The sequence below is a fragment of the Protopterus annectens genome, chromosome 11.part0 (genome assembly GCF_019279795.1).
Source record: "Protopterus annectens isolate FY-2018-M chromosome 11.part0, PAN1.0, whole genome shotgun sequence".
Lineage (NCBI taxonomy): Eukaryota > Metazoa > Chordata > Ceratodontiformes > Protopteridae > Protopterus > Protopterus annectens.
In genome coordinates this window covers 209,253,288-209,273,546 of record NC_056745.1, presented here as the reverse complement: position 1 = coordinate 209,273,546, position 20,259 = coordinate 209,253,288, and the positions used below count along the sequence as shown (strand labels likewise).

Here is a 20,259-nt window from a genome sequence, read left to right as displayed (position 1 = left end):
CAAAAAAACATGTTCACAGCTTAATGCTTTTGTCCCACGAGACACAGGGACTTCATCAGAGTTGTGTAAGCCATGCTCCTAGCAGAATTTAAAGGGGCCTCAGGCAATCATCAGCCAACAATTCAATACATTCCCTGTTACGTGAAACCCAAGTACAAATATAATAAAATAAAATACATAAATATCTATGAACAAACATAATATGTATGTGTATCATCAGCCATCAATCAATTCAAACAATAATAAATTTATTTAGAAAAAAAAAAGTAGTAATCCAAATACTTTAATACATACAACACAGAACCTTGCAAGTACTTTAAAAATGCTTTAAAAGACAATTTAAACACAGATATAATGAACCACCCATCTTATGAACATACATTTAAAAATGTATATATGGTGATAAAAATATGTAAATAATAAAATTACCAGGATGACCTTGTCCAACCTCCTATACAACATATTAACCCTAAACTTTAAATAACTACTGATCATAGAAACATTGTTTAAACCTGGAGGATTGCATTATCTAATCTCAGCTGCCATTGAATTTATTTATTTATTTTTTTTAATTTAAGTAAGTTGTCAAAATCTTTTCCACTTGGGAGTGAATAACCCTGTCTTTCACAAAAAATAAAAAATGTTTTAAAATGTTTACAACTTGCCAAATGTCTGTATTGTGCATTAGTGGGGGGGGCTTTTTGATGTCAAACATGTGCGCCCTGATACGATCCCTCAATCTGTGAGTCATTTTACCCACATAGAATGTTGAACAGACAAACATACAGCAATGCACCCCATATAAGTGGTGTTACAATTCCATCTACAAGAGCATGCCAAACATCGATTGTGTCCATCACCTGTTAAATATGGTCCTTCATGAATATATCTACACCATTTACATCTGCCACACTTTCCCATATGATGGAACTGACCCATAATCAATTCATTCAATTGTCTCTCTATAAAGACTGCACTACTGGTTACATCAGATCTGTGGTTGGAGTACTGTATATGGAAGCACAACCAGGGTTATGAATCATTGGAGGACTTCCCATCTGGTTACAAGTTATTGGTATTTGTGTTTGTACTGCTGGTTCAAATGAAGGTTTGTCTATTGCTTCCAAAACAAAAGTTTTAATTCCCACTAGGGAGCACAGTTCTTAATGGAAGGCCACAACTGGAAGTTACCTTTAACAAAGGCTTTACATAGTCTATGAGAAGCCAGTGAAGTGTCCTGAAAGCCAATGATAAAAGTTGTTGACAGCTGCCAACTGTACCTTGATAGTGGAGAAGCTGGAACCAGAAGAAAATAAGGAGGATAAAAAACATGGTACACCTTCAACAAAGGCCCAAAAGGTTCTAGGACCTGAGATTCAGCCCATATGGCAAATATTTCCATTTATTGCAATATACTCTACATGTAGAAGATTTCTGGGAAGTTGCGAGGATGTGACCCATATCACTAAGAAGATAAGTATCCTGTGCCATCACAGAAACTGGAGAAACCAAGCAGTTATCTTCAGGTTGGGAATGTCCAAGTGAGATTCCCCAAAAAGATAAGTGATGAGATCCAGCAGCGGATCAAAGAGTCAAGCAGGCTCCTTCAGTTGAGGTTTGAGGAGGGGAAAATTTAGGACAGGGCCAAAACAGGGCTACGAGTATGACTGTGGCCTTGCAATGAATAGCTTTCTTTATGAACTTGGTCAAGAGGGTAATGGGGCAATTGGTGTAAAGTAACTTTGGAGGCCAATGATGGGACAGGGTGTCTCTAGGAGTTTGTCCCTGATGAGAGAGAATGGCAAAATAACTGCTATATTGCTGTTCATGGGAGTCACAAATAGACTGCAGCAAGGGTTGCCCCAGTGATTGAAAATCTCCTCAGGAATTGATGGATTCATGGACCACTCGTAAGGCAACAGAAGTTCCTACTGAGCCTATCCACTAGATCACTGAATATTTCAGGAATGTGTGTTGCCATTAGAAACTGGTGAGAGGCCATTGCCCACTGCCACACTCTCATGACCTCATGACAAAGTGGATAAGATCTGTTTTTTCCTTGCTTATCTATGTACCAGACTACTGTCATATTATCTAACAGCATGTTTATCACTCCCAAAAGAAGACAGTCCTGTAGCTCCTGCAACACAAAGAGATCTGCCCTCATCTCTAGGGCATTTATTTGAAGACCTGCTTCAGAATCTGACAAAAAAACTTGGACCATTTTCTCTTTTGCAATAACCCCACCCTCCAACCTGAGAGAGAGGATGAATCTATGGCCCCAGTTGCTACTGTGGGGGGGGGGGACCTGGAAAGGCCTGCCTGCAAAGACCAGTGGATAGTGAAGCCACCTCTCTAGATGAGCACTGCATAATTGTTAGCATGATGGCTTGAGAAAGGGAATCATATTTTTCCAACTACTAACAGTAGAGTGGTCATTGCAGAATTCTCATGTGGTAATGAGCAAATTGTACCATCAAAACTGATGATGATGCCATGGGGTCCAAAAGTCTCAAGACCAACAGGGTGATGAGGGGAACCAGTATTTGGTGGAAACTGTGGATCCACCATGCATAGTAAATAAACTATCTTCCCCAATATTCAAAGCCATACTGACCTCTAGGGGATCCAGACACCGCACCCATTATCGGATCCAATTCCAACAGAAGTTGGAAAAGAACTCTGGGAGAATCCTTGGATCCATACGAGTGGCTAACACCCATGAGGGGATTGTATTTGAAGTCTTAAAATGCAGACATCTCAGAATGAAGCAATAGAAGTGCCCACCTGAGTACTTGGCTCCATGACTCTGGCACCAGATCTGGCAAGATCAAAGTCAGTCGAGTCAGATCCAAAACCCCTGGGAGCTAATGAAACGTGCATCAAGAATTCCCAAGCCACAGGATCCAGGTGACAGTACAGATAGAAAGGAACCAGAGCTGAAGGATGAACTGATGAGGATGCCTGGATATGGGTGTAGTGGATGGATCCAACCGGCTTTGGAGATAGTGGAGCCACAATGTCCCTCATCTCAATCAAAGTGTTCAGGAACTTCTGCAGAAGGTGATCCAAATCAACTTTCAAAGCACTTTTGTAGGACCTAAAGATCTCATAGAGAGGACTGAAGAAGGTCTTGAAGCTGGCCACTCTATTTTCTTAGGAGAATCATGGATAGTTATAGGAATCCCTACTTCACAATCCAGTGGGATCCTCAGAATCTTGGGAATTAATGGCAAAGCCAAAGATACAGTTGAATGTTTCCAAGGACTCCAGTCCTTAAGAAATCTTATTACTGGACATTTTTGTTTTTGTAGGCTCAGGATTTGGGGTAAGAAGCTGTTTGATGAGCTTGTTTCACCTGAATTTAAATGCAATCCAAAGGCAGTACAAATGTTACAGGAAGCACTAAGGTGAGAGACACTCCTCTGGCAACCATGTAAAGATGATGAGGATCTTGAGGCGGAATTTTTTGCCCACACTTTCAGCATTCTAAAAACTGGTAGCCTTTTTCCATAGTATTCACATACACCTTAATAGTAATAACATGCAATTCTATCTTAGAACTAAGCAAGACAAAGAAAGAGTCAAATGCAATTTACCGCATAAGTATAGAAAAACGCTACAGATAAGTACAAAGAAACTATCAAATTAAGAATTAGAAAACCAACTAGCTAACATACACATTTAAAGAAAGAGGGAAGCAAGGAAGTTCAAGGAAGGGCTGAACAACAAACTTTAAATACTAGAAAAATCTCCAATAACTAACTCTATACATGTAACAATAAAATCCTAATTAGAATAAGCCAAAAGGGTCACAAACTAGCAAGCCACACTACAGATTAGCAAAAAATAAGAGGAGTAACATTTATCTGCCAAGATCAGGTTGCGACTTCAAAAGGGGGGCAAATGAAATAAGAGCTAGTCAAGGAGACGCAAGGCATTGTGGGAAGGGAAAATTTGGAAGGACAGGAACAGTAAATCGGCTGAATTAAATCTGAGCAGAGGCTTGAGACCCATATGTCACATTAGACAGACTGGATGAATTGGATCCAAAGGCTGTGCAATATGCCTTGACTAGGGTGCCATGCCCTATGCTGTTAAACATAGGAGAAGAGCTAAAATGCATGCAAAGGTTTGATGCAATGGAAAGTGTAACTGGTCTGACCCTGTACACCTATGGGTTCAGTAACAAAGCACAATGCTGCAGTTGTGCAAGAAAGGTTTATTCTCCCATTTATTAGAAGACATAGCATACATATTAGTCAATGCTAATCCACACAAGATGCCCCACTGGCTTTAGGTAAAGGTCTCTTGATAAAAAATAATCAAAACTAATATAGGAAGGTTCTTTGCATATAACCTCAACACCAAAGATCTTTCAGCATAAATTAATTAATTTATTCATTGGGCTTGATAGTGGTGGTGTTATTGATGGCATCCTAATATGTGGTCCAGTCAAGAAAACACATGATTTAAAATTAGAGACAGTACTACAAGTTATTAAAAGTCTGGGCTAAATCAAGACAGTGTTTTAGACAAACTGAACTTCAGTACTTTGGTTACTGTACAAGTCTAGTGCAATCAGGTCAGACAGATGTGAGGTTAGGGTGGGGTGAATGGGGCAGCCACCCCAAGTGTTAAGTGTCAAGGGATATAACTGGTAAATGTTGATTGATCATTAAATGTATTACCAGCATTTGGAAATGAATCCCAGTATTGCATATTATTACATTTGCAGCTAGAACTGAAGCCTGTGTGTGGCATAAAGTGTAGCAGTTTCCAGAATTAGTAGTTACAACTCTGAGGCCAGATGTATGTAAGGTCAGAACAATAGCCAAGTTGGAGAATGCTTCATGTGTGGCTGAGTTCAGGCCAGCCTTAGGCATGATTACCTTCTTGGGCAAGTTTGTACCAGATCTGTTGATAGTATTACATCCTGCCTGAACTGTTGAAAACAATGTACCTGAATATGGGGATCTGCTCAGTCATTCAGAAAAGCAGAATAAATTCTAACAGCTCCAGTGCTACTGCTGGAACTCTCCAGAACTCCTGGATGTGTGGGCCAACAGTTTTTTTTTTATCTTCAGGAGGACTCCACTAACCAAAGAAAATACAGAGACAACCATGGAAATGAGATTAGTGGTAGTTTTAGACTACACAGAGAAATTCTAAGAAATGGTCAGAAATAAGAAACTGATAAGTCAGTGAAACTAGAAATAAGAGTAAATGAATGGGTCCAGGGTGAGAAAACACAATGAATCAGCTTTGGGATACATCAGGACTGGTGGAATAATAAAGTCAGCAGCAGGACACAAAATCATTGAAGACCACCTTCAATGACTAAGACTAAGTGTGACAGGCCTGCAATGTCATGGGCAGGGCAACAGCCAAAACAGGAAAAATTATTTAAAACATGGTTTTCTTCATTCAAAAATGCAAAAGTCCATATAAAATAAATTGTCAGAAATAGGAGGTACAGAGGCCTTCAGTGTTATTTAGGTATCAAATAAATATATTAATGTGGGTCATACGTAGCAGAGAAATGTTTTCAATCTGATAAAATAATGAAGGTTCAACAAAACTGCAGCTGTAATTCATCATAGCCTGTATACAACACAGACAGGCGTGCTACAACAGATATGTGCAACACAAACTCATTCTGCCCTACAAAAATTGAATTTTTCTTCAGATGGCAATTATTTAGAGACAATTTACATTTCTCTTGTCATTTTAGTTGGTGCTGATGCAACTTCTGAGAAGTTCCATTTTAATACCTTCAGAAGCAACGTAGGCACTGTTATATGAAGAGAAATGTTGAGCAGAAACCAAATTCCAAAATCTGCACTATAGAGGCTAGAAAACCACTCACCTAGTGCTGCAGCTGTGCAGTGAGCAATCATAAAGCCTGAGTTCAGGCCCCCTTCACAGACCAGAAATGCAGGTAGTTCACTGAGGGAGGGATTACACAGCCGCTCAATTCGTCTCTCAGAAATTGCAGCAAGTTCATGCACGCCTATGGCCAAGTAATCCAGTGCCTGTAAAAATTAAGAGTATCCTTATAAATTCTGTTGGAATTGCAATACTTTTCATTTTAGATATTACCAGTCTAGTGAAAAGGCACTCACCTTAGCTGGGTATTCGCCATGGAAGTTCCCTCCTGAAATGGTTTCTCCTCTTTCTGCAAATACCATCTTTGTGGAACAGTTAAGGAAAATACAACTGCTTGGAAAGTGATTTTTCATAAAAACCTAATGTGATACCCATCAAACAACATGGAAGCTGTTAAATGCTTATGACCATGCACCAGCAGGGGAAGCAATAGTAATATATAAATCTGTACACAGAAAGGTGTGCTTAACAGTTTGCAAACAATTAGATAAAATGGCTTTAAAACAATACTATGACACAGAATAATGCGCTTACACAATACAAGGTAAAATTACAAGTCTAAAGTTCATTCTGAAGTATGGAACACCGCACAATGCATGTAAAATTATGGTATGTTGTTTGTAAAATTACAAGTCTAAAGTTCTTTCTGAAGTATGGAACACCGCACAATGCATGTAAAATTATGGTATGTTGTCTGTAAAATTACAAGTCTAAAGTTCTTTCTGAAGTATGGAACACCGCACAATGCATGTAAAATTATGGTATGTTGTTTGTAAAATTACAAGTTTAAAGTTCTTTCTGAAGTACGGAACACCACAGTATGCATGTAAAATTATGGTATGTTGTTTGTAAAATTACAAGTCTAAAGTTCTTTCTGAAGTACGGAACACCGCACAATGCATGTAAAATTATGGTATGTTGTTTTGCCAATACAAACTGGCACAATACCTGCTGATCAAGGCAGCAGCAGTGAAATGAGCTTGCTGCACAATAACAGTGATGAATGGAGTCTTGGCAAAACAAATCTATTTCTGACAGAAAGAAAATACAGGCTACTTATAGGTTTATAGGATGATACTAGGCTAGTGGTCTGGAGGCCCTTATAAGGCTAGCCAACAATTTCGCCCATGTTACTTCAAAGTCAGCATCTGTTTCCCTTGTCCAGCAGGGACACAGGTGGGATCCCAGGGGTGTATTCTGTTTCCCATTCTGTTGTCCAGGTCCCTCTTAAAGAGGACTAGAGAGGTACTTTGCTTGACGTGGAGAGGGTGTCTATTCCACAGATGGGGGTGTCTTTGGGACAGAAATCTATCCCACCAACAAGTTCTATTAATGTCACAGACCAGGTTAAGGCCTTGCATGCAGGTTGCATGAGTGGGGTTTGACTTATGGATATGCAGAAACTCCATCAAGGCTGGGTGTGAGATGGCCTTGTATGCCAGTCACAGGTCACCTCTGAGTAGTCTGTATGAGACCGAGTAGAAGGGCAGGGCTTTTAGCCTATATGTACAGTATACGTGTTTGAGATCCTGAATTTTTCTGGTCAGGAACCTCTGTGGTCTCTCCAGCTGCTGCATGCATTTGGCAAGATACATGCTGAAGGGGGCATTATACTCGATAATGGGTATGATGAGGGAGGAGTACTGGGATGTTATGACCTCCTTTTTCCTGGATGAAATACCCTTATTTATGAGGTGGGCCATGTAGAAAGCCTTCCATACAACGGAGGCAACATGGTAGTCAAAGGTCAGGTTGCTATCAACCTGAGTGCCCAAGTCCCTCACAACTAATTGTATGCTTAGTACGTTGTTATTAATGTGATAATTAGTGGGGATGCCATTTTCCTCAAAGGGGATAATGATGCATTTCTTGGCATTCAGTATTCGGCCATAATTCTGGCACCAGTCATTAGTCTGGGTAAAGGTCTCTTGGAGGATGTTCATATCACTAGGGGAATTTAAGACAGCACCAGCTTACAGTCATCTGAAAACTTGATCAGCTACAGACCACTAGTTTTGGCTTGCACCTCAAAAAAGTAGATTTCAAACAGTAGAGGTCCCAAGACTGATCCTTTGGGTACACCGCTCATTATGGATCTACTTACTAGAGGTGGATTCCCCTATTCTGACTGAGTGGGTTCTATCAGTGAGCCAGTTAGCTACCCATCTGGTAACATATGGATTGATGCCTAGCTGGGAGAGTTTATCTATTATGGCTGAGTGGGGAATAGTGTTGATGGCTTTGGCTAGGTCAAGGTAGGTGGTGTACACACAGTCTTCCCCTTGTCCATGGCTTTGGTGACTGTTTTGAAGAAACTGACTAAGTTTAAAAGGCATAATCTCCTTTTGACAAAACCAAACTGTGTGGGGTCAAGCATTTTATTCACACAGAATAGCCAAACCCTGGAACACCCTTCTAGACATAACAAAAAAATCCAGCACATGATCAGTTCAAATCACTCCTAAAGGAACACCTTACCAGTCACTGGCTGTGCTCCTGCAACTCCCCAGGTTAATCTATTTCCCACTCATTTTTACCTTTCTCACCTGACCTTCTAACCTCCCTATTGTAAACTTTAATTTAAATACTATCTAGTGATTTCTCATCCTGTACTGTATTGTTCTACCTACTGAATTATAGGTACTGCTACTTGGTTGTTCCCACTATGGCAATTGTACAGTTTTACTGTTTGTACTAAATTTACTCTTACTTGGTTACATTGCACTACTGTGTAGCTTTCTCCTGGGTCCCTTCTAGTAGATGGGACCTTGCTTTGCACTGTTTCCTGATGCTGTATAAAAACTATATTCTACTAATGTTTGCTGATACTATGTTTGTTGTTATGTACTACTGCAGAGTTTTTCTCCCCGGGTCTCTGCTGAAAATGGGCCTCTGACCCAGTCAGACATACCCGGTCAACAAATGTAATAAATAAATAAATTTGAAAGTTGACAATGTCTTTGTTTATAAGGTTCAGGATAGTACGTTCCTTAGCATTGCAGATCAGGCTAGTCTGATGGGCCTAAAATTGCCTGGGTCAGTGGATGCTCCACCTTTGTGTAGAGGGATGACAATGGCTGCCCTCCATTCCAGCTGGGTTGAAGCCAATGCTCAGGCTTTGGTTGGGTGCCTCATGGAGCTGAGAGCTCATGCAGGAGTTCATGTAGGATACAGCCTGGGATGTTAATGAGTCCAATGGAGACTATATTTTTTGCCTTTGAGGAGGCATTAAAGACCTGCTCCCTAGTGATGAGGGAAGCGGGCAGGTGCTGGGGATGTCCTGGTGATGGGGGGACACGGGGTGAAGTTTTCACTGAACCTGTCTGCCAGCAGGTAGGCTATATCTATGGCAAAATAGTGAAATATCTATTCAAGATTCAGTGCTATACTGACCAGGGGATTATAGGTGCAGGGGCACATTACCTTGGCATCGAGCTCATTAGTGCATCTTTGAAATTAATATTTGAATTACACGTATAAAACATTTGACTTCTGTAGAGATTCTGGAAGATTCCACTCCATCTTCCAATGGGTGCATCCAGAAGTTTTTTTTGAGCAAATCTTTACCTCTGCTGTTTGGCAATCATCAGTCACATTTCAGCCAGTCGGGCGTATTCTTTCCCCTTCAACTGACAAGGGTAGACCAGGAGGGGGTATTCATTTAGACAGCCATCAGGGGCAGTGTGTATTTTTCTTTTCATTTAAGCTCAAACTGTGTCCACTCAGTTAGGTGTTGGGAAGAGATGTGGAATGGGCTATCAATGGAGAATCTCTCTTCACTTCTGCAAGGGTCATGCCCTCCAAATGTTTTTGCTCCTCCTGCCATGGAAACCCCTCCCACCCTCCTAAGAGAGCCAAGTGAGCAATGCCATTTCACTCCTCTCCCTCCCCGGTAGGCTTCAGTGCTGGAGCCACTAACCAAACGAAGATCACATGGGTTGCAGTAAGGGCTGCATTCCTCTGCATCGTACAATCAGGTGTTCATCCAGAGCTTTGTGATAAAAATCAGCTCATAGTAAAATGTGCACCATGTCCACAGATCTTGTGCTTTAACTGCAAAATTATTCAGTGCAAGCTAACCTTTATAGTGATAGCATTAAGTCTTTAAAGGGATTTTACAGATCACAACAAATACAGTAAATATTGCATTTTTGAAATATTTTGTAAACAACTAACAGAGGGTCAGTAGCAGTTTACAGTAAATATCACGTTAGCATTTTAGTTTGCATAATTATTAGTTTTCATGTGACACCATCTAATTCTGTTTATGTTGTTTTGAATGTCAAGATATTTGTAGAAAAAAAATGATTTGTGTAAGTGTATGCTGAATGCTGAATATCTTTCAAGTTGTACTAGAGACGGAGGCCAGATATCACTGGCTGCTGCATTTCATAGGTTCATAGTTGTGTACTAGGCTTACAACCGCAAGAGCCTTTTTAAGCCTAGCCATGCATCCCAAATCTCTGACAAGTTCTTGGGGTTTGGGAGAGACCTGGCATATGAACCATTTACAGTGTGCCTGTGTCCATTAGAGACATAGGTGCCGAACCAGGGATGAATTTCCTGTTCACCATCAAGGTTACACTTGGGTAAGGGAGGAACTCTGCATCACATGGATGGGGAGCCTGTTCCAGAAAAGGGGTAACCTCTGTGATACATACCCGTTTCTCCAGCAGGTCCTATTTATATCTCAGGTAAGGTTCGAGTCTTTGGAATGGATAATTCTGGTATGGTTTGTTTTACGGATATACAGGAGGTCCATCAGGGTGGGGTCTAAAAATGCCTTGCATGCTAGGCAAATATCTCCCCTCAACAGCCTGTAGGATGCAGAACACAGGGAAAGGGTCTGCACAGAACATGTTACTTACACCCTGTAGTCTTTTAGTGAGGAACCTCTGTGTATGTTCCAATTGTTGCATGTGCCTGGTTAGATATACACTTAAGAGGGCACTGTACTCAATGACAAGTCCGCTGAATGCCGAATTCAGTGGAACAATGACCTTCTTGAACCTAGATACCATACCTTTGTTTATACGTTGCACAACATAGAATGATTTCCTCACCAGCTCTTAGGGGGAGTGTTGTAGTCCATGGATCTGACACAAGTTATCTGTCTCAATCCTTCCTGGAGAACATTCAGTGGGTCAGTGAAGGATTCCATGTCTACTCCTAATTTGCAGTCATCTGCAAATTTAGCCACTGACATTGGCCTTGACTTCAAAGAACTAAATGTCAAAAAGGAGAAGTCTGAGGACTGATCCCTGATGGACTCCTCTTGTGACTGACCTCTTTGTAGAGGTGAACTCCCAATTCTAACTTCCTGGGTCCTGTGTGTGCCAGCTACCTATCCACCAGGTGACACAAGGATTTATACATAACCTCTTGAGTTGGTCAGCAATGCCAGAGTATGGTATTGTGTTAAATGCATTGGTCAGGTCACGGCAGACAGTGTGAACTGTTTTGCCCTCATCCACTGCTTTGGTGATCTTCTCAAAGAAGTCCACCAGGTTGAGTAGGCATTAACATGCCCTTGACAAAACCAGATTTGGTTAGGTCCAGTGTCTGGACATTTTTTTTATGTAATTTCCCTCAAATTAGATTTTAAACTGCACCTTCCAGTAGCATCTGTCTTAACCCTATTATGGTTCTGCAGTTATTAATATATGCTTTTGAATATAAAGTAGTAAGTTCTAAAGGGATCTCTCAGATGATACTCGAGAAACACCTGGAGGTGTTGCTGATGGCATGGTTACTCACTTGTACTCCTCATAACAATCGCATTTGCTCTCATTCTGCACCCTACTTTGGCTGCCTGTTCCATCATGTATCACCTTTAAAGGTTTATTTAGCTCTACACAACCTGCATTTTCCATGTCTTAACGGGTTCCTGGCACTCTACTGCCGAGTTAGGTTCCTGTGCTGGAGGTTCCGGGGCATGTTTGGAACCCTCAGCTACCTTAACCTTTTTTAATCAGATCCCTTATCCCTGGAATCTCCTCACTGTGGCCTTTGAAGTCCATTCAGAACTCATTTATTTGAATTAACATTCGATTTATAATCTCTTTTCTGTATATATAATTATTAGCTTTTATCAAGTTTTATGTGATCTAGATATCTAGCTTTACTGTGCCTAGTGTACACTATTCATGTTTTAGTTTGTATAATTTATAATCTAGATTTGTCCTTTTATTTTGGTATAAATGTTTTATATATCATACTCACTCATTTACCCAGTTTTACTGTTAATGTGATTGCAAAACAAACACCTAAAAGTTGAACTAAAATGAAAAAGAGTGAGAGTATAAATAAGTTACAAACTCTTACATAAAGTGTACATATTTTAACCTGAAATAAATATTTGATAATAAATCAGAAAAAAAAAATGTATATTTTATATATATATATATATATATATATATATATATATATATTTTTTTTTTTATTTCAGATGTGATCTTCCCAAAGACTCCTTTCATTTTCTGCAGTTTAATCTTCAACAGGTAATTTGACATTTTGTGCAAAGCAAGTTTCCATTTTGATGTTTAGGTGACTGCTTTTCCATTTGTGGAATAAGTTACACAGCTTATGATCATTATGTATACATTCTGTTTTTTTTTTTTTTTTGGCTTTTTACCTCTTCACGCCGCCTTCATTACCAGCTCGGCCCTCGTGACCCTTCCAGATCTGGTCAACCCGCTAGTCGATGCCATCCTGGATTTATTCTGATAAATTCTGGGGCTCTGCACATCTGAGCTTCTGTCCTGGTGGGGACATGCAATGTGGGCTCTGTAGTGTATTTACCTACCTCTGTGGCAGCTCAGCCAAGCCCCACTGCCCCTTGCTGACTACACCTCTTCTGACGACATCCCTAGTCTCCACCAAGGATCATCTGTAGATGCCCACATACACCCACCCAGGATGGGCACTTCCATCCTTCCCTGATACTCCCTCAATTGTCCAGGAAGCTAATCGAACTCTGATCCGAGACATAGTCAGGGCTTTATCTTTTGCTTCACTGGAGCATCCTATATTCTACATAATTGCTGTGGAATATATTTTTCACAATTATCTGCAGTTTGATGCTGCTCATAGTGGAAGACATTATTCTATACTTTGTAATATACTCTAAGGAAAGCTTGTGTCTGCTGATGCAAGTGGAATGATAAAGACTGTCTGGCAGCTACCCAAAAAGATGTAAACTGGATTAATACACAAACTGTAAATACACATGGTTCACATGAAGGACACTGTTACTCACTCATGAAATGCAATTGCAGTATTGCAATTTACATCATTTGTGCCCTCAAGTATAGTTGTGTAAAATCTTACCAAAACAATAGATGTCCTTCTGCAGTATTCTTTGCTTTAGGAATCTCCTGCCTAGGATAGCCCAGTGTCCTGCCAGTATACCAAAGCCTTTAGATCTTGAATGCACCATACATCACACCAATGCTCTCTGTACAGGACATAGGCCATAAAGGCGATGTATGGATGCAGTTACCCAGAACTAAATTGCCCACATAGAGAACAGTCTCTATAGAACAAAAGAAGGCTATACAAATCTAAAGGGAGAAAATGCAGATGGAAAAGGTGGACCCTCAGCAGGAAGGTAAGCAAAGCAAAGCCGAAAGAAAAAGGGGGCTATAGGGAGGGACCAAATACTACAGCAGCAAACAGAAGTACATCTGCTGTTTTGGTAAGATTTTACACAACTGTATTATTTCCTTCTATATCACTGTTGTAGTATTCTTCACCTTAGGGAGAGTATAAATGCTCAAGTAAATGGGTGGGAGGTGGAAGGCTGGGAAGAGCCCTCAACAAACCCATGCAGAATGGCCCTAGCAATATCTGCTCTGGCCCTAGAAACAATATCCAATTTATAATGCTTAGTAAAGGTATGCACTGAAGACCAAGTAGCAGCTTCAAGGATTGAACTGGTGCCCAAACCCTTGAAGAAAGCACCAGAAGAGTCAGCAGCCCTAGTGGGATGAGCTCTGATTAAGTAGACAGACACTTGCAATGAAAACAACAAAAAGAAATGGCCTTAGATATCCAGGAGGAGATGGTTTGCTTAGAAACTGACAAACCAAATGCCCTGGGATGAAAAGAAACATGAAGCTGGCCAGATTTATGAATGGCCTTAGTTTAATCCCAATAATGCCCAAGGTGTCTGCAGAAATCCAAGGTAAGCAGGACCCTCTCACTAGCAAACTGAGAAGGAAAAAAAGAAGGAGTTGTAATCCCTGACTTAAGGACAACTCATTAACAACCTTGGGCATAAAAGGAGGATTAGTACAAAGTGACATCCTGTCTCTGTAAAAAAAAAAAAAAAAAAAAAAAAAAAGGAATAGCCATAAGGGTCTGAAGCTCGGAAACCCTCTGAGCAGAAGTAAGAGCAAGGCAGCAAGCACTTCTAGGTGCAGTGCTGCAGATAAACAAACCACAGGGTCAAAAGGAGCCAGAGTCAATTTTTCCAAAAGAGAAATAAGGTCCTAAGGAGAAGAAATAGGCTTCCCTGGCGGTCTAAGATGTAGGACGCCTTTAAGAAACTGTTTGACCTCAAAACAAGAAGCTAAAGGCAGATTCAAGGGCAGACAGCAGAAATAGCCAAAACATTGCCTTTACAGAAGAACAGGCCAAGCCAGACAGGAGTACAAATCGCACAAACAGGAAAGAACCAGAGGGATCCCTACTGAAAAAGGGTCCTGGCTATGAGCACAGCACCAGACATTTTTTTTCTATTTGGACATACAAGACTTTCTGGTTTTTCTTGCCTCCTGTAAATCCCTGAGCACATCCACAGAAAACAAGTGCCTAAAAGGGATCAAAACCCTATCTCCCACAATGTTGGTTGAAGAGTGGACAAGTGAGGATGGATGAATGACCCATTCTTCTGTGTGAGGAGATCCAACCAGTGAGGTAATATGGCAATTATCCTTGGCCAGCTGCATTAAGGGGGGAACCAGTGCTGTTTTGGCCAAAAGGGAGTCACTAGCAGGATTTTTGGGAGTCCAGTTGAAATTTCTGCAGGACTCTTGGAAGTAGAGGAGATGCATTCACTTTCAAGGTAAAGAAAGGGCATCCATCTTCAATGCCAAATGACATGGCATTCTGAAACAGGAGAGAGAGAGCTGTCTGTTCAGTGGAATACAAACATTTCTACCTGAGGGAATACCCCACTGATGGACTATGTTCAGAAACATGTCTCTGTGAAGCATCTATTCATGAGCCTGTGTTTTGGACCTGCTCAAGAGTCTGCCACTAGATTGTGCTCTGAAGGAATATACACTGATGAAGAGTTAGCTAGCTGATAACTGATGGCCAGATTTCAGGCATAAGAGCCAGCCTACAAATACGGTAAGACTTTATGTCCCCTGCTTGTTGACATACAACATTACTGTGGTGTTGTCTGTGTAAAGCTTCAGTGGTCCTGGAGAGTGCATGGGATGAAAAACCTGAAGGGCCAGAATCAGAGCCATCATCTCTTTGATGTTGATATGGTCTGACTTTTGATTTGGGGACCAGACACCCTCAACCTTCAAGTGACCACAGGAAGCCCATCTCCCCATGTCAGAAGCATTGGTGAACAATTCTTGAGATGGGACTGGAGGCTGAAAGGGAAGGCCTGGGTTAAGGGTACATTGCTAAATCCACCACTCGAATTCTTACTTGAGACAAGGAAGGAACAGCACTCTGAAATCCAGAGGATGTCAATGTTGAAGCCAAAGTGACTTTCAGGTAACCGCTGAAGCCTCCACATATGCAGTCTGGCAAGAAGAAGCATTGGAAAAAAAAAAGAGACCCTGACTCCTAGGGCCAAAAAAAACATCTGGCTGGAATGGCAGGCAGAGGAAGACACTGAAAGAAAGCAGTCACGGACAACAAACCTTGGAGATGGAAGATAAGTTAACATTAGCATTGTCTGTTGCCTGAATCAACAGGTTAAAAGAAGAAAAAATCTGAAGGTATTGGAGCTTCCAAAAAGCAATCACAGGAGCTAGGCATTTTGTGAATACCACTGTAGACAGGCTAAAGGACAAAGCAGAGAACTGAAAATGAGAGAAAAACAGAAGGGAAATGTAAAAACCTCCTGAAAAGAGGGTAAATAAGAATATGAAGGTAAGCATCCTTCAGTTCCAGGAACACCAGAAAAGCCTGGAGCAGCTACAAAGGAGACAGGGTTTGAAGAGAAAAAATCTGAAAGGAAGGAACCTTGAGAAAGGTGTTGAGCAAGGAGAGATCCAGAACAGGTCTTCAAGTGCTCACCTTTCAAGGAACCAGAACATTCTGGAGTAGAACCCCTTTTCTACTTTGGAAGGAGAGACAGGCTGAATACTTCACTGTTCCACCAGGGACCCAAGACCCTCTGAGAAATGAGGAAGCTGCTCTTGAGGAGGTTGAGGAATCCCTGAAAAAGGAGGGACAGGCTTCCACACCATGAAGTAGCCCATCTCAGGTGAGGAGTTCCCATTTTGGAAGACAGAGGGAGAGCTGAAGAGACAATGGAACCTGGCCGAGGGTAAAAAGTAGCAAAATGTCAAAGAGGCAGGCTTGTTGGATAAGGGAAGCTTCTGTCCCCAAAGCAGCCTGGGAAGACTTAGCAGGAGGAGCTCGCCTACCACCCTTCCTGCCTTTAGTGGCCTAACGATGCTGCCTGCAAACAAAAGAGGACCTAGTAGGATAATTCCTCTGGAACCCATGGATAGGGGACACACATATGTTTAAAGGTCCTGCAAAGCTTTACCTCCCTGAAGAGACAAACATATCAGCAGCCGCCACTCCAAAGAGATTTTTATTATCTAAAGGAGCATCCAGCAACTCAGCCTGAATCTCTTTAGGGAATAACTGAAGACGAAGCAAGGAGTAACTTCTCATGACAGACCCAAAGGCAGCAGCTCTGGAAGAGACATCAGCAGCAGCACCATATCATAGCCGTGTGGCGAGCCATCTAAAAGGTAGAACCCAAAATAAAAAGGCGAGAGGACGTTCCTTCAGAATCAGGGAGGTCAGAAATAAGATTAGCCTGGGAAGTCAAAACCAGAGCATATCTGGTTATGTTGATCTGGTAATTAATGACACTAAAGGGCAAGGTGGCAGCAGTATAGAATTTCTTTCCAATCCTCTCCATGGCTCAACTGCCCTTATTTGATGGCAGGAGTCTGGTAGAGAGCAAAAGCTTAGAAGGCTTGTCACAGGAGACTGTCACCACAACAGGATCAGCAGAAGGACATTTAAACAGGAATCGACAATCCTCAGGAACCCTGTAGAACCGGTCAGGTTTTCTTGAGATTAAGGGGCTGAGAAGCAGCTATAAAGGTGTCTAACAATGCAGTTAACACAGGAGGATACTGCAAAAGGTTTAGATGTGTCAACCCGAAGCAACCATAAAACTTCTGAGAAGAATCCCACTTTAAGTATTCCATCATCCTGGCTACTGTGACCACAAAAAAAATCTCCTCCAAAGGAAACTACAGGGCTAATGGAGTCCTCCTCATCAGAGCCATAAGCCAAGGGAGAAGGAATCTGAGAAGAATAAGTCAGAATAGGTCAAAGACCCCTCATCAGACTCTGGTTTCTCATCTTAGGAATCCGGTTCCCTATGTCTTTTACAAGGAGTAGAATTTCAAAGTGGAGTAAGCAAGAAAACACCCTTCAGGAGGCTTCAGGGCCATTAAGGAAATAATCAGGCCCTGAGTAAACTCCTGCCATTCCCTTCTAGGGTTCCTTAGGAAGAACAGAAGAATGTTTTTCTGCTTTTTCTTGGTAGCAGTGTCAGTCTTGACAAACACCAGAATTTCTGACTCCTGACGAAATTCAGAGTTCCTGGCACCTTTTCCCTGACCAGAATCTGTGAAATTCCTGTAGGGTCCTTTGAGATAACCTACCGTGGTTCCCTCTTGATGCCCTGAACAGACAGTTGCAAAACATCAGAGGACATACAAAAGGAAGGCTCCATGCTGACCTCTTATGCAGTCAAAGCAGAGGAATCCAATGTTGACAACAGATAGCCCATAGAGCTATCATCTCTTCTAGAGAGATTTCTGGTGAAAGCGGGACAGCAAAAGTTGCTGAGATTTCCTGGCCTTCTTCTTGCTTAACAGTAGTACTTCTGGGTTAACTGATTCCACCATTGCACTCTGGGCCACCTACTTAAACCACTGGCTCTAGAGATAAATGAACAGCAGAAACATTCACTAATTTAATCAATAAAAACAAGTACACAAAGCAAAGCTTTCAGGTTTCTCCTTCATCAGTGCATAACAGACATTCGTCTAAAACCATGGTTTAACCAGGGTTAAATGAGGCAGTGAGTTTAAAACCAATTTTACAAAAGAAACAAATTATTTTACACAGATTCACCTAATTTGCATAATTGTTTAATCAATGTTTCAATATGATTGCTTGGCTGTATCATGTGTTTGTATTTAAAATGGTTTTAGATGAATATCTGTTATGCACTGATGAAGGGGAGATAAAAAGCGTTGCTTTTTGCACTTGTTTTTATTGATTAAATTAGTGAATGTTTGTGCTGTTCATTTTAATTTTAATTTTGTTAGTATCGAACACGGTTTGCTGTACTATTTCCTTTTTGATTTTATATCCAGAGATAAATGGCCAGGGAAGACAACTGGCTCCTAAGAGTCTTAAGCACAAATGCCTTTCAATACTACAGGAAGTATGGTCATGGGAAGCAACCAACCAAAAAAAAAAAAAAAGACACTGTTATATAGCAATGATCCCTATGGGGAGTCTGCCTTCCACACTGACATTTTCCCCTTCTTGGATGACATGAACTCTATGTAACCAAAATAAAACAAGACAAACAATAAGAAGAAAAAAAGATCCCAGCAGGGCACTTATCTGAAGGTTAGGGATCAGCACAGCAAAGGGCATTAAAACTGACAATTGATGGTGTTTGAACTGGTGGCAAAAAAGTTCTGGGTAACTGCATCCATACATCACCTGTATCCCTACGTCCTGTATGGGGAGCATACATATGATGTATGGTGTATGCAAGATTTAAAGGCTTTGGCATACTGGCTGGACATTGGGCCGTCTTAGGCAGGAGATCCCAAAGGTGAAGAATACTGCAATAGTGATACAGAAGGACATCTCTGATCTTTACATACTAGGGCAGGAAATAAAGATTCGCTTCTCAGTGGTGACTTCCTGTGAAAACAAGGCTAGTTGCAGTAGAAAAAGCCAGCTCAGAAGGACATGAAAGCTGCTCAGTCACGATTATTTAGGTCTAACGGGAAACTGGATTCTTTACTGTGATGGCCCATGGATGGAACACCCCATGAAGGCGTTACTTTCAAACACTGTGCTGGGCCAAAGTTTTGCCATCCACAACTTTGCAGGATGTGCCCAAGACCATATATCACAAATGTTTACTCCAGAGTAGCTCATATCCATATAAAAATGATACAGCAGGTCACACATTCTTTCAACATGGAACATCTACAATGGCGACAAAAAACTGGAGATAAATCCTGCCCTCAAGTCCAAAAGAAAAATGTAATTTTTTTATTCCGTTACTAATTGGAGTTTAGTCTTTACCCCCAGTCACTGTCTGTGTGGTGCATGCACGTTTTAAAATGCCTACATTTATTTTTATTTTCCCCCTTTAGAAGCTCCAGTTTCTTTCCACTCACACAAAATTATATATTGGTTATCCTACAATGTATCAAACATACTTTTGTTTGATAAATAGAAGGGGAAGCATGAATTATCAAATGTCTGTTTGACCAAAAAATGTGTGTGGGGTTTCTGTAGGGATAGAAGTGTCAGTGTGTGTGTGTTTCGGGGTTGGGGTTAGGGTTAGAGCGAGGGTTATGGTAAGAGAATAGCTTCAGTGTGTGCATGTGTGGGTATGTACAGGAGTATGTGGGTTAGGGTTAGGATTAAGTAAGAGCATATCTTTAGGGAGAGAGAGAGAGAGAGAGTGTGTGTGTGTGTGTGTGTGTGTGTGTGTGTGTGTGTGTGTGTGTGTGTGTGTGTGTGTGTAGGTATGTACAAGTATGTGGGTTAGGATTAAGTAAGAGCATAGCTTTAGAGTGTGTATGTGTGGGTAGGTGTGAGAGGAGAGAGAGAGAATGTGGGTTAAGTTTAAGTAAGGGGATAGATGTGTTGTTTTGAGTTGCTGGTGTGTCTGAGCCTCTCTCTTATGTCATGGTACTGTTAGAGAAACTTTTTTTTCGTTAAAGGTAAGGTGTACGGTCAGGGTTAGCATGCATTACTTAACCATAAACTTACACTTTAATTTAAATCCTTTCTGTAACACTAGCACTATTTAGACAAATCCTGATTTAGTATTAGGGAGGGGTTTTAGTGTAAAGATCACAAAATGAAATTGTTTTCTTTTTGCAA

General features: G+C 41.1%; 1 protein-coding gene across 2 annotated transcripts in view; it reads right to left on the bottom strand.

The window, feature by feature from the left end:
- The window catches only part of HAL (histidine ammonia-lyase), a 407,836-nt gene that overhangs the window by 88,730 nt on the left and 298,847 nt on the right, over positions 1–20,259 (bottom strand). For both annotated transcript variants that reach the window (XM_044087627.1, XM_044087626.1), the window contains exons 15-16: positions 6,126–6,191; positions 5,870–6,035 (exon numbers count right to left, since the gene is read on the bottom strand). In XM_044087627.1, the coding sequence (XP_043943562.1) occupies positions 5,870–6,035; positions 6,126–6,191 (232 nt within the window). The remainder of the gene's footprint in view (positions 1–5,869; positions 6,036–6,125; positions 6,192–20,259) is intronic.